Below are 14681 nucleotides of genomic sequence, written 5' to 3' on the forward strand. Positions count from 1 at the left end.
AGTGAGGCATAAAAGAGGTGAAGGGTCTTACCCAAGATCACCCAGCAGGTAACTGGAAGAGCCAGGAATAGAACCCACATCTCTTGAGCCGTGGTTCAGTCCCCTAGCCAGAACGTCACACTGCCTCCTCTTACAGAGCAACATTTTAACATCACTGGCTACATTATTCACAAAACCTGCCTAAACAGCAGAAGTAAAGGGTAAAAATTATAATTTTAGAAAACAGGATTTGGCTCCTGAAGTCTCGATTACATTAAAAGGATCCAGTGACTGAATTAATCCCGTTGTGCAAGGATGGAACAAAATTCACATGAATAACCACAGAGGTTGCTGTGTTAGTTACATATTGTTAGCTCCAGCTCTTCTGACATTTTAAATCAACTTTGCAAAGCCACTGAGTACCCAAATATGAGAGACTTAATATATAGATGCTCCTATACTGAATACATCACACTCTCATTAAGGATATTAAAAATACAGATCTACAACCAGAGACACAAACATGGGCAGTTACTTCACGACTATACGTAACACTTCTTACCATTCCAGCCTGATGCAAGAACCACATGAGATAATCCTCCTGAATGTCCACCAAGCTGGAAATCTCAGGGATATAGAACTGATCATATTCTACGTGTTTAACCTTCTGATTTACCTGATGAAGAAAATGGATGGTTTTTAAAATAAGGGTATATGCAGCAACTCTCTCGGAACATGCAGCTTTGCTTTCATAAAATCAATTACAGCAGCTTGCAACAACAGCGCCCAGGAAGTCTTGCAAAAACACATGCTCCCTTACACCTTGCTACAAACCAACAAGAACTGAGATAAGCCTCTTCCTGACTTATTTTAGTTCCCTCTCCTCCTTACCCAGGCTACCCAGCACCAACACAGTGGGGAGCAGAAAGCATCAAGGGACAGTTATCTGTGATGCCAGAGTGCACGCGGTCTGGTGGCTCAGCAGCAGCATTCCTCAGGGTAATTTTTTTTCCCCAGTGTTTGAAACAAAACAAAACAATCTCCAAGTAGCCTGAATTCAGGAAAACCACTAACATTTTCCCCAGGTGGTGCCTCGGTGGACAATGACTCAGCTCACAAGCCAAAGCCATGACCACTATGCTCCTGCCAACTGGCAAAGGGCAAACAAGACTGAATCACCTTGAGCCAACACACGCCTAAGGCTTTCCTCTTACCTTGTGGAGTTTCTCCAGAAGCCTGAGAGCAGCGGTTATGTAGCTACTGAACAAGACTGGGATCAGCAGTGTCTTTCTTCCACTGAGGAGGTAAACCACTGCACCTTTATAGAGGTCCACTAGCCTGAGGAAGTATCTTGGGCACACCTGAGACCACCAGTTATCTGGAAAGCAAAGGAGCATCAATATAAATCCTGATTTAAAGGCCGGAGTAACCCCTAATTAAGGGGTTAAAACGGAATGTAGGAGAACACCTCTAAAGATTGTTTTGAAATCTTTCCTATTTCTGTCCTAACCGTAGGAACGGGAAAGTGAGTAAAAAGTCAGCTAGATAACCAGAAACTGAAAAGCTCTTCCCCTTCCACTCTCATATAACCACCTCAGCCATTAAACCATCCCTAATCCCTGACCACTGTGACAGCCTGAATTGAAGGTTTTTCAACCTTCAATTCAAGATACTGTCTGAAATATCTTGTACTCAAGATACTGTGATCTTGTGGGCAAATCATTGCCTCTCCTTAGTGACAAGAAAGCAGTTGCCTGGGCTGTTCTCCATAGTACCACATAGGTTTCCAGCAGGAGTCAGAGCATGCCTCCTGGCACGTCTGCACTAAAGCTCTAAACTTCTCTTTAGAAAGGTTGATTTCTTTCTTGCCAAGGACAAGTAACTCTTACCTCTCCTCTGAAGGGATCCTGACTATTAGCTTCAAATTACAAGCTACAAACTCACCTACAAATTACAAGCTGAAGCCTGGGAAACCATCATGTCAACTGTTAAAATTAAACACCAATTTATCCTCTCAAATTTCAGCACAATAGATTCTTGCAGGCAAAACTATGAGAATCCTTTACATTTCTGTATGCTAACCATCACAGTAGACTACTCCAAGTAGAGGAGACAACTTGGTTCCAAAGCCACTAGACCATTAAACCTCAAAATACATCTCATTGGAGCAACGCTTCTGGAGGACTGAATGCCTTACAGAGCACTTTTTGTGACAATATGAGAATCAGTATAAGACAATCCTAAGAAGCAGGGGAAGATAACAAGAGAAGTAATAGCTTATAAATCATGAGTAACAAACATTAAGCAGCATATATTCTGCATAGCTTAAATTGAGTCCATAGGAAATAATATTAGCAGGAACGAGAAGACTCAGAAGTCAGAGAAGAGCTGGAGTGTTCAGCTTGGTCACAGACCAGCCAATAGATTCCTCTGCACTGTACAGGACAAAGTAACTTTCTATTACATTTAGTATATTTACTCTATACAGAAAGGATATTGTAACATGGACAATACTAAACTTAAATCTTAAATTTAGGAGAATAAGATCATTGAATCTTCACAATATGCACAATCTATGTTCCCCTAGAAGCATGCAAACTCATCTGGAACTCTCAATAAAAGATTTTTTTAAGATAGATAAAAGTCCATTAGATTAACCTCCCTCCTAAGTGGTCTTTGAAACTGTATCTTACTCCTAAATTACAAACAATTCTTAACCTGAATTTCCTTTCTCACTTATTACCCACACGACCGTAAATTATGTACGTTCTATATTACTGTGACTAACTTCCCATATCTTACCTGGGTGCCACATTCTTCATCTCCTCAGTTTAAAATTCATATTTTATGTTTATAGTTCTTGTACACGGGAACATAGGTTTGGGGGAGAGGATACCACGAGTCCTTTTGGTTCCCAGCTACTTTTTAGAGGCAACTGCTTCCTAACAACACTATATTGCAAACAATACTCAATTATCATTGCAGCCATTGTAATGGAATGGAAAAACTAAACTGGTGCAAAAACATGAGTGAAAAACCTAAAGGCAACACTTTGTGCCCCAGACGGATACTGAGAGCAACACGCACCTTAAATGCCAGCCTCTTACCAAGAACTTTGCTGGGGTTGGTATCGAGGCGCAGAATAGCCATCGCTAGAGGAAGTGTTAACGTGATGTAATACTTGGAGTCTTGGAAAGGTGGGAATTCAGGGAGAATCAGATAGATCCTCATTGCCTCCACATCTGGTGGTGAGCTGGACAGCTGAGGAATCAAAAAACTTTCAAAACTCTTCAGTATCTAGAGAAAAAAAAAGACAAAGTAAGACCATCCTGGGTGATTAAGCACCTACAATATAGATGATGTGTAAGTACTGATGAAATGGAGTGTGCTCAGAATGGACGGGTCTCACGGCTTTTGCTGATGCTCTCCTAAAAACACCCCATAGAGGAGAAGACTAAACTATTTTTTTTCAAAATGCATGAATGTTTGAATAGATTTTTCCAGAGCTGGCTAAAGGTTAGTTAACCCTTCTCACTAAGGTCACACCCCTGGTTTGAAAAGTCAGACCCAGAATGGACAAAAAGGCTATAAAAATTATACCTAAAAAATAGCATGGGGAACATACACAAATTTATTCCACATCTCTGCACTCGTGAAACAAATCCTCTGAGTTAGAATAAATTATACAACCACAAAGTACTCAACTCCTGACAGACAATAAATGAATTAAAAGTAGCCATTTCAAGTATTAAATGCTATGAGATACAACTTTTCTTAAAAAACAAATCTTAGAAATTTATTCTGAGATGGTGAAAATCAGCTCAGGTCAATGGAAAAGTATCCATTGATACCACAACGGATTTGGCCTGCTCATCTGCAATACAACACTTCCCCTAAAAAAGCTACTGTTACTTGCACGTTAGAGGGGCAAAGGCTTCATTTCCCCTCTGGATATTCAAAACCCCAGAAGTGAAATACCTGGTCTAGGAGAATGGAGTGTTGAGAGTTCATCAGCTTCTCAAACAGCACTCTGGTGGAGTTCAGATCAATCCCTGGAATCTTCGGACTGGTTTTAAAGTGTTCATCGATTCTTTAAAAGGAAGAGACATCATTACCTGTGCATTGGCACAGCCTGAGAGCAAGCAATGAAGAAATGACCTCTAGGGAATTAATCAAACTAGAAACAAAGCTAAAGTTGGAATCTTCTTTCTAAAGACAGGACGGACAACTCTCCTGTCTAAACTCCTCTGAGCCATGGTTAGGGTTGGGATTCTTGCAGAGAAACATCTTATCAAAGTCTTTGACTTCCCTAGGACTCCTTCACTGACTGAAGAGCCTACCTAGACAGGCAGGATTGCTTAAAAAGCTACAAAATGAGTATCTATCCTATATATCATGATCCTCTGCGTTGTCTTCATAGACACTGTTTTTATAGCAAAGTCTGTTTGACCACAGTCAGTAAGAAAGAGAAGGGTGATGACACGAGGGGATATCAGATGAGGGGTTTTGAAAGAAAATGGGAAGATATTTAGAGCAGCTTTTTGGCAATTCCACTCTGAAATTTTCTACAACTAAATAACCACCACAATGAAAACACAGCACAGCCGAGAACAGTCTTCATGTGGTCTGCAGCAGTAACAAAGATGTGCTGTTCTTGCTGCTGTGCTCAAAAGGCTGCAATTTACTCACACTACCTGTAGAAGAGGGATAATGAAGGCAAGCCTGCAGAGGACAATGGTCTAACAGCCAGATCTAGCAACACTGAACATCCAGTCCAGCAGGTAAGTCAACTGGTTCAGCATCTAGAGAATGATCAGCAACTGTAGCAGCACCATTTCAGCACCATTATCTGCAGTAAAGTTGCACACAAAACCTTGCAGCTGCTAGTAGAAAAGGTCATTGCTACAATTCCATTGACATCAAGGATTTCCCAAGTCTGTCAGTATTCACCTGAGACTGCTGTATTAGACACTCTGAAGGATAAGGTAACTATCTAAGATGCGATGTAGTTGTCAGTTTGCTCATGTGACCATAACAACACAAGAAGCTAAATATAGTGTGCTGCAGTAGAATGGCTACTGCCAGAACAGTACAGGCACCAGGATGAAAACAGCTCCTCAGTCACACTGTGGGGCAAGAGCACTTCAGGCTGTGATGTGCAGCAGTAGCATTGGAGCATGCCCAGTCACTGAGTCATGGAAAAGCTGCTTTTCCATCTCTAACCCCATTTACCACAAACCTGTCCTGCCAACAGACCTACACAGCATCAGGATATTGCAGGGATATATTAGGGTATTTCTCTCGAATGCAATGTGACATAAAGCTTCACATATAAAGGTACATGATTAAACATAGTTTCAGTGGTGTATGGTGGCTTCAAATGTTATCATCCATTTGACCAAAGACTTTCTGTAAAACTGAAGCCCTGCACTAGAGAGGACTCCACTTAAGCAGAAGGAGAACTGCATTGTGATGAAGACGTCATAAACTTCACTCACTTCCACGTTCAAAGGAGACAGGGGACTATTTACAGTGACTCAACCTGAATGCCTCAACAAGTGCTTTAAACCAACATGACATCTCCTGATGCAATATCATGCTTCCTTGTCACAACACTAGAGAAGAAACCATCAGGCAAGTGGAAAAATGCAAGAATAATGAGTAAATTGTTTTCTTTTCCAGGTTGCTCTTGGAAAATATTACTTAAAGATTACTCAGAGTAACTACGCTTTTCTTCACCTAGTTACAGGTCATCTACTCATCACATCACCATAAAAATTTTGTCCTCCTCCTCCTCATGCTGTTGCCTCCCCAGCATTTACAGACATAGTCAACGCAATCCTTTCCAACCCACAGCCTTTGACTCAGCTTTGCCTATTACATCTTTGGCACCACCTATTGTTGGTTACACCCATTTGAAATTCTTGCCTTTGAAAGCAGAGGCACAAAACCTTCAACAACTGATGTCACCTAAAAGGAAAGTGCTTCCACGCTACCCTAGATGTATTTTTCAAAAGCTGCCTGTAATGAAGCCTACCTCCAGATGCAGTAAAGCTGCACCCACCAGCTAGTTGAGCCAGGTAAGAAACTATTCAGATAGTTTGCATCATTCATTTTCCTTAATGTCATATTGCTATCCCTCTCTCAAAGATGTTGATATTCATTTCATAAGGAAAAATAATAGTTGTGACAACACCAAAGAACCTGTGCCACTTACAGTATGCTCACCACACGCTTCCTTAGACCATTTGCCTTTCTTAACCAGCACTGACCACTCACCTCTTTAGTGGACACTCTCTACCCTCACCTCCTGTCTGAGCAGAAAAATCAAGTCCCACTGCAGCAGTGAGTGAAGTAGAGGGATTACAGTCTGCCTCAAGGGAAAGTCACACTTCTGCAAGTTTGTCACTTACTTCTTCTCCAAGAAGCTTCCATTCCAGCAGGCAGCTGAAGACAGTATCTGAACAACATTACTGTTTGTAGCAGGAAGACAAAAGAAAACAGAGACAGAGGTCACAAACATGTCCCAGCAAATCCCTTTAGCTCTCTTCCCTTGCTTCTATGGGAAACAATGGCAAGATCACCCCTTCAGAGGCATAGAGGCTAAGTAGTTCATTCAAGGCCATGTAAGATCCCTCTTTGAAAAAAGAGATGGTAACAGTGCCTCCTTTCTGACTCCGTCCTTCTCACAGCAGGCCCACAAGGGAAGGAATTTAACCAGTCTGTTCACAATTTCTTGCTGCTCTTCATGAACTCTAAAAATACAGTGAAGGTCAACTTTAAAATTCATTTCCCACCCACTCTTTGCAATGTTATGAGATGGCCTCAGATTCCCCTGGCTTTTCTCAGAAGCTCTAACCTGGCAGACTTGTTTGTGACTGGCAACTGTCCTCCCCTTGGAAATGACCAAGAACCACACTTGAAAAGGCTGCTAAACTTCAAGTGAAAGCATGGCACGGAAGCCAACAAAATTACTTAAATAAAACTTTCAACAAAAGGCTTGTCCAGTGCCACAATACCTACTTGACAGAATTAGAACTGTTCTTTTCTAAAAGCTTTTGCCTCCAGACATCTATAGTTTCATCATTTATTAAACAGGTGTAACGTGTTTCATTTATGGTCCGGAAATCATCAGCAGGCAAGGAATTCTGTGAGAAGATACAGGTTTCAGCAAAGACAAGGCTTGTAAAACAATTCCTTCTTATCCATAATCTCTGTTTTCTATACATAAACTGATAGCTTCCCTAGTGTAGTCTCTGAACAGGTTTGGTTAGGAAACTATGGCATTACTAAGAAGTCCAAAAGGAAAGACACAGAAAGATATGGGGAAAAAAAAACAGGATCATCATCAAATATAGGAAAAGGAAAAAAAAATCATTTCCTTAAACGTACTAAAGCCCTCTTAAATGCCATCATATATAACTACAGGCTTAGTACATTTATTCTAGACCTATTTTCACGCCCCTAAAGTACACGTCAAACATTTCCTGAAAAACATGAGAAGACAGAAGCAAAAAAACCAATTCAGCATTCAGCCCTCCATTCAGTGTATCTTGACAAAACTGCAGTGTATGTGGTCCACAGCCCTACATTCTAATCATACAGACCTCATTGTCTCGGGAGCAAAGCAGCCCCTTATTTCCAATCTGCAAAGGTGATTGGACTCGCCTCCCTGCTGATCAAATTGAAATCAGTGTCTTCCCAACAGCTCTTCCATGTGCCTCGAAAGGAAGGCAATTCAGCCACTCCCAAAAAGTTGTAAATCCCTGTAACAACTGTCACCACTGCTAAGGTCTGCTAGGCCAAATAGACTCCAAGGTAATACTTCATTTTCAGGAGATATCACCAAAACCAAAAGATGTATTGTACGTGCTCGGACAGGGGAGCAAACTTAAGAAGACATTTCATTTGTTTTACCTCATATTCAGAGCAAAGCACAAATGTTTGGTCTCCTCCAGAGAAGATATGTTTAACAACGTGATATTTACAGGCATCTGGAAGAAATAGACAGGATTGTGTTAAAGGCTGATGAATGCAAGTTCCTACTGCACCTTTTCCCCCACATTTGCACTGCAGGTGTCTCAGGCCTTACACTGCAAGGAGCACCTGGGTCCCTTGAAGGCTAGGCTGAAACCAGTTGGAACTCAAGCACTGTAGCAGTTTCTTGAGAGGTACACAGAGAATGACAGGAGGGAAAAGCTGTAATTTTTAAACTGCAATGCAATGGGAGTTTTAAAGAGAAACCAAGGCACTCAGAAATCAGTATTCGTACAATTTCATGAAGACTCAAGATTGCCAAATGTCGATCCCTGCCACGAAAAGAGAAAGGGAGAGCAGACACATTAAGAGAGAGAGCAAGACGTCACCCAGTAATTTGGGATCGAAGGACTGGTGTGTAAAGAACTTTCACAGAACAATGTCAAGATGTCTTTAGACAGTTGTTAGCGAAATGAGATTATTTCTGGTTGTGACTCCAAATGGTGCACAGTACATACCAAGTTTCCCTGAGAGTTGCCCGTTGTGAGCTGCCCAGTGACCCTTGACGGGAGAGGGACACTTCACATTGCAAGTGTGGCCCGTTCCCAGCTGGCCTCTTGTTCCACAGCCAAATGCATAGATCATTCCTGAAGAAGGCACAAAGGCTAAAGTGTGACGTCTGGAACAGAGACAGGCACAAAGTTTGGGCCTTGTTCAGCAATTAAAAGGAAGAAAAAAAGCAACACCAAACACAACCTAAAACCTATTCTCCATTCCCCTAGGCCAGAAGCTGGTGCAAAGCAGCACCTTCACACTATCACCAATGCTCAGATTTTGTCACCTGATGGCATCAGGTTTAGGGAATGGAGGTGGAAGTGACAAAGAGCAGCTTGTGCCAGCATGCGGCTGTTATCAGGCTCAGAGATGGAATGAGCTTAGTCATTTGCTAAGCCTGTACGTATCAAAAGCCAACAACACAGCACCAGTGCTGCTAACTCTCTTTTCATGAATGAAGATGGAAACCAAAGGGGCTGCTGCTCTAAAGCCTTGCTGAATTAAGATGGAAAGGTGCCTTTCAACAGGTTACAGCACATGGAACAACCCTGACTAAAAAACAATCTCCTTAAAAGGGCTTTAAAACTCTCATGGGAAGTAAAATTTAAATTAGTTTTCACATGCAGGATGCAGAAGCAAGACTCTGTTTACAAGACTCAGTGTCATAACTAACCTCCACCAAAGAAAATTCATGACAGTATACAAGACTCACCTGCCACAAGCAATCTGGGATACTTCACTGCCCATTAGCTCAAGAACTCTTCGGGGGTTCACTTCATCATTCATGGAGTCATGGCCCAGCTGCCCGCAGGAACCTGCACCGAACGTGAACACCCCTCCACTCTGTTAGCAAATCAAACAGCATATTCTCCATTTAGGGACCCATATCCCAGCAGTACCTCTCTGACTCCAGTTTCAGTAAGAGCCTGAGCTTAAGCACAGATTGCTGGGGATTTCCAAACGATCCAGAAAACAAACTTGGGCTCTGTTAATGCAGCTTCCAATAAGCTACCTTGCCACCTATCAGAGACCAATAGAATTATCTTGAGGCATGTGTACATCAGACAAGCTTCCCCTCACCATCACTAGATGAGTCTGAAATCCCAGCAGGTTTAAACATGGCTGAGTAGCACCCATTTCCACAATACTTTATACCCATCCCTGCCAGCTGCTGAGTAAAAAGACTGTGACCTTTTGCTTTGAACCAAAAAAGGAAGCAACACCCTATGAAGTGGCAGAGGAAAAGCAAGAACTGAGCAGTGATCTTACAAATCCTAGCCCCGTCCTCTGTCCACTAAACTATACACCACTTGGAAATGGACGGTTTGGAACCAAAAACCTCTTGTTAAACGCTGTGAGTGTCTGCTGTCATTTCACTTAAGCACATATTTGTTTTGACTTGCATTTTATTCCGATATCACTCCATTTTATATTCCAACAAAACACTATTCTCATCCCTTTGGATGTGTATGTTTGTTAAGTTTTTTGCTTAAAGCTAACTTCTTTGAGCAATTCACCTGAGTTTTACTCTTCACTGTAATGGATTACAAACATCTTCATCTTTAGAATCAGCAATGGATCATCTTGATAATGAATCTCAGACTAAATTATAAGGAGATATACTTCTAATTTCATTTCTTTTACTGGGGTCAGATGTAAGTCTTATTTTAAGTCTTAAGTCAGATGACTTAAGTCAATCTGTTCTTTTCTACTATTACCCAGGAAACCAATGCGAAACCATTAGACAGCAGCCAGGGTTCTCAGGTCAGCATCTTTACCTTTGTCAGAACTGCCGTGTGCTCCTCTCCACAGCTAATGTATACAACCTTCTGAGACCGCAGCAGCTTCACATGACAAGGAGATTCTCGGTCTGCATCAAAGACAAAGCAACTGTTTCATAAACACAAGCCTAAACATCTGAGAAAACCACAGACAGTTTGATTTTCAGATGAGGTCTACATGTGCAACGGAAGCCACGGAAACTGTGGGGAAAAAATCATGTCCTAGAGTGCTTCACTGATGCCTTCCCTCTCCAGTTCTTAAAAACTTTGTCCTGGCTCAAAGAAAATTGTCTGTAGCAAGAACCCAGCTATCGAGAACCTTGTATAAATTCAACATGCACTTGCAGTTTGGGAGGTATGATGAATGCCGGCTGGCTATGCCCACCTCCAGCCTCACATTCCATTTCAGACTTCTGATGACCACAAACATTTGTTTCCAAAACCCTGCTTACATCTTTTCCACACGTAACAATCCAGACACGTGGGGCACACACGACAAGCTGAATGACAAGGTATGTTTAAATGCCAAGCCTTCTTTCTGCTGTCATCCTTTAAGAAGAAGATCCTCTGACTTGCAAAAGCTAATCGCTGGCAAGTGTTAAATGATGCTTCTCTCCTTCACTCTGACATTCTAATCCTTAAAAGTGTGTCTCCCAAGGATGAATACACTAACCCAAGGTTACACGTTTTACTGATGTAACAATAAAAGCTAAGCATTTCAAGAAGTAGAGGCATCCCAAAACAGAAATTAAGGGGAGTAGATGCTTACTTCATACCAACAAAAAAATCAGGTTCCTACCTATTGAAGTTGTCCATTTTTTGAGACTCTCACCCAAGGATTTGACAAGTGCTTTTTTTCTGGGTAGCGAAAGGAAAATGGTCACATTTTCACAGCTTTATAAATGAGAGCAAATTTGTCATTTATTTTGTGCTGTATTTTGGCACTCTGATCTTTATTTTGACAGCAAACACACTTATCTCTGCAGTTTAATTGTTTAAACAACAGTGCTGCAGAATATTCATGCTTGTAGACTTGATTATGTTCAGTCAGTATCATTCCCACTGTCTCACCATGATTCCCTTCCAATAAATACCACATATTTACTATAGTGCTATGCATTAAGAGGTATGCAGATTATAATCCCTGATCAATGCAGCCGCACAAGTAGATGTACTATGTATGTTCTTTTAAAATTATCCTCCCATCAAAGCAAGTCTCTCATGTATAAACTGCAGTTTTGTCGAAATTAGAAGCATTTATCTGCCTGTCTACATGGAAAGAACATGGCCACCCTTATACTAGACCAGCTCTAGTCCGAGTGGATAGACCTGGAGCGTTTTTGAGACAACACAAGATATAAGTCTCAGAATTGTGTTTCCTCTTTCAAAAAGTGTAAAGTAAGATGAAACAATGCACAGAATATGAGCCTCCTCTGCTAAACTACAGGCTGCTAAGCTACTTTTTTGAGTAATTGCTTTAAATACGCCTCAGCTGCTAGGGTGGATTGGCAAAACGCCTCACTCCATTCTAGGTACACAATATGTGAGGTAACACTTTTTTCTTGCAACGTAGTGTTTATATGGCATTACATTAAGCAACATAACATTTACAGGTAGACAGGTCTCATGTACTCAGCCACACAAAGTAAATTCTCCATGCTTGCTAGGTATCACATCTGCACTTGGTAACTTGCCTAGATATGTAAAGCTACTCATCAACTAGGCAGAAAAACTATAAGGAAGATGATTAGAAGCTCCAAAGAAAACCTTTCACTCACTTGCTTTTGCAAAAAGCTAAGAACATGTTAATAACAAGCAGAAGAGATCTGGGCTTTTCAGACTAGTGGAAATGTCATACCCACTCTTCAGCCTCTTTTAGAAACCTACCTTCAAGTTTGTTGATGGCTAGGCTTCACTGAATGTGACCACCTGAAAAAAACTACTATTGGCCCTGAATGTCTGGAAAATTGTGCAACAAATAAACTAGAAAACATTTTACAATACTGAGATAGTCTGTTTTGCCATCATTTTTTACCATACAGATGTCCAGCAATCAAAAACACATAGGCAAACAAGGGGATGGGTTCAGTCTGCTGTTCTTCAGACAGCTTTTGCTCCCCACCAACTTCAAACAAAATATGGACAAAGCATTTTTGAGAAGCAGCAAAAATATGAGCACTTTGATGCCTACATGTTGACACTTGCACTTGAAAGGACTTTCTTTTTGACCTGCCTCACTTCCACTAATATCCACAAGGGGGAAAAAAGTGTTTCTGTTCCTATCAAGTAAGAAAAGCCTGCAGAGCATTAGAGACATGCTCTGCCCTGTCCTCCCCAGAGCTGTAGCTGAGGGTTACATACCCCGCTAGTAAAAACATAGTGTCAATGGGACACTGGGCCAAGAAAGTCCGCCCTTCTTTAACCTAGTAGCATAAACTTAATACCTCGTTCATCACTTAGTCCCAGCTGTCCTGAGCTGTTCTTCCCCCAGGCAAACACAGCTCCTGAGAGAGAGAGGGCAAAACTGTGGGCTCCACCTGCAGCAACCTGAGCCAAAGGGATCCCATCAAGAGACTTGACACGTTGTGGACTGGCTTGGGAGGGACACTCTTTGCCCAAGCCCAGCTGACCGTAGCTGTTCTGCCCCCATGTGAAGAACTGGCCATCTGAAATAAGGAAAGAAAGAGAACAGTGAGTAAAATCTGGTCAACAGAAAGTAAAGTTTGTCAAAATGAACAAGAAACAGTGCTGGGGGCTTCACTCCCACCCAAGCCTCACGATGGCAAAAAAAAAAAAATCAAACAAGACATTCTTTACTAAAATAAAAGCAGTCTGAAGCCAACAGGAAAATAAATGGACATGCAACTAAGTGCAAAATACAACATCAGGCTGCTGTAACTTAAACAGCGTAACAAAAAAATGGTGCACATGTTGCATACAGAAGAGTAATAGCCAAGGGTAATTTCAACACAAAGAAATTAATGACACACATTTTCCTACATCAAGATGGAAAGCATTTAAGTGTTCCTGCCATCATTCACCAGTGAGATAGTGAGTGGCCTGAGTGTAACGTTTTCTTTCTTGACAGTATTGGCAAAGCTCTTCTTCAATATTCATGGTACCTGATCCATTTTATAGCCTCTCATTTGGCCTGAAAGCAGTAGGGACAGGGATGTCCTTGGGTTACTACGGAGAAATATGCAACCATGGACACTGTGCAAAATAACAGCACAATCTTGGTAACAAATAATGAATGTTACAGTACCTGCTGCCAAAGCCAGGCAATGCCAATTTCCACAGGACACCTGCAGTATCGTCTGTTGGTTCAATTTCTTTATCAATCTAAAGAAGACAACACTATTTTAGAATAAGCATCCACAAATACAATATCACCTTAGGTCAAAATTATTCTTTCCATTCAGATATAGGTTCTACACATACATATTACCTAAGCTTTAAAGGCTGAAGAACAAAGTCTGGAAGGTGATACAGATCCATAAATAAGAGACGAAAATATGTGGAGATCTTTAGACACTTGACTACCAAACTCCAATTATGTTTCCTGCTATAATGCCAAATCTGATCATCTGGAAATGGTGAAAATAGTCTGTTCTTGCTGTCTCTGTCACTACTCTTTTTCAGACACCAAGACTTTTTGTGCTGTAAGTAGCCTGGCAGTTTCCAGCAGTTACAGCACCAAAACCTCTTCAGTGCTTTGTACGGAGAAGAGTGTGTCAAAGGTTCGAGTTATTTCACAAAAAATGTTATTTTTAAAATGGCACTATCACAGTACATGTGAGCCTGCCTGTCTGTTATATCGATGTCACCTGCAAGTTAAAGACTGCCTTCCCACACAGTCAGTCCTTCAGCTCAAACATTAATGTTCTGTGACTGAAATTCTTCATTTAAATTCTGTTTCAACAATGACAGGCACTCTAGACACGTCCCAGACTTCTTATTTGCAGTGTCAGACCAAACAAGAGATAGTCTACATCTGTTATTAATGTGGCATAATAAAATAATATGAAGTACAAAGTCACAAGTTATATTTATTATGGTGATAAGTTGAGAACTATTATCTCTAAATTGCTTTGGATGGAGGAGTCTTGGTGTCTGCAACTGGCTTCCACCACTGTCAGTATCTACCTGTCCTTGCACTTGACCATATTAGTGCTCTGAAACAGGTAAGATACAATTAAACAATTAAATAAAGAAAGCTGAGTACTACTTTGAAGTTTCTGAGCAATATTCTCCATTGAGAATTGCAGTAGGCTGGTTTAGTGGCTTTGCTGCTAACAGGCAATGCTGCAAAAGAGTTTCAGAGCTGAAGAGTCGGTTCACACAGCCATGGGGTTTTTTTTCTGTTCTTGAAATGTATCTCCTAACCCA

At 41.2% G+C, this 14681-nt stretch overlaps 1 protein-coding gene across 8 annotated transcripts in view; it reads right to left on the reverse strand.

The window, feature by feature from the left end:
- LOC104553554 (probable E3 ubiquitin-protein ligase HERC3) overlaps positions 1-14681 on the reverse strand; it is a 55266-nt gene that overhangs the window by 16145 nt on the left and 24440 nt on the right. For 4 of the 8 annotated variants that reach the window (XR_009818357.1, XM_061991761.1, XM_061991760.1 and 1 more), the window contains 12 exons: positions 13558-13634; positions 12737-12958; positions 10290-10381; positions 9224-9354; positions 8475-8635; positions 7897-7973; positions 7003-7127; positions 6393-6452; positions 3958-4069; positions 3087-3276; positions 1194-1357; positions 542-655 (listed from right to left, as the gene is read on the reverse strand). Coding sequence is in view for 6 of the 8 variants with exons in the window: in XM_061991761.1 (XP_061847745.1) it covers positions 542-655; positions 1194-1357; positions 3087-3276; positions 3958-4069; positions 6393-6452; positions 7003-7127; positions 7897-7973; positions 8475-8635; positions 9224-9354; positions 10290-10381; positions 12737-12958; positions 13558-13634 (1525 nt within the window). In the remaining 2 variants the exon portion in view is untranslated. Of the gene's footprint in view, positions 1-31; positions 181-541; positions 656-1193; positions 1358-3066; positions 3277-3957; positions 4070-6392; positions 6453-7002; positions 7128-7896; positions 7974-8474; positions 8636-9223; positions 9355-10289; positions 10382-12736; positions 12959-13557; positions 13635-14681 lie in introns of those variants that run through there. The other 4 variants (XM_061991763.1, XM_061991764.1, XM_061991765.1 and 1 more) reach the window with 4 other exon arrangements.

Source organism: Colius striatus, chromosome 3, assembly GCF_028858725.1.
Source record: "Colius striatus isolate bColStr4 chromosome 3, bColStr4.1.hap1, whole genome shotgun sequence".
NCBI classification, from domain to species: Eukaryota; Metazoa; Chordata; class Aves; order Coliiformes; family Coliidae; genus Colius; species Colius striatus.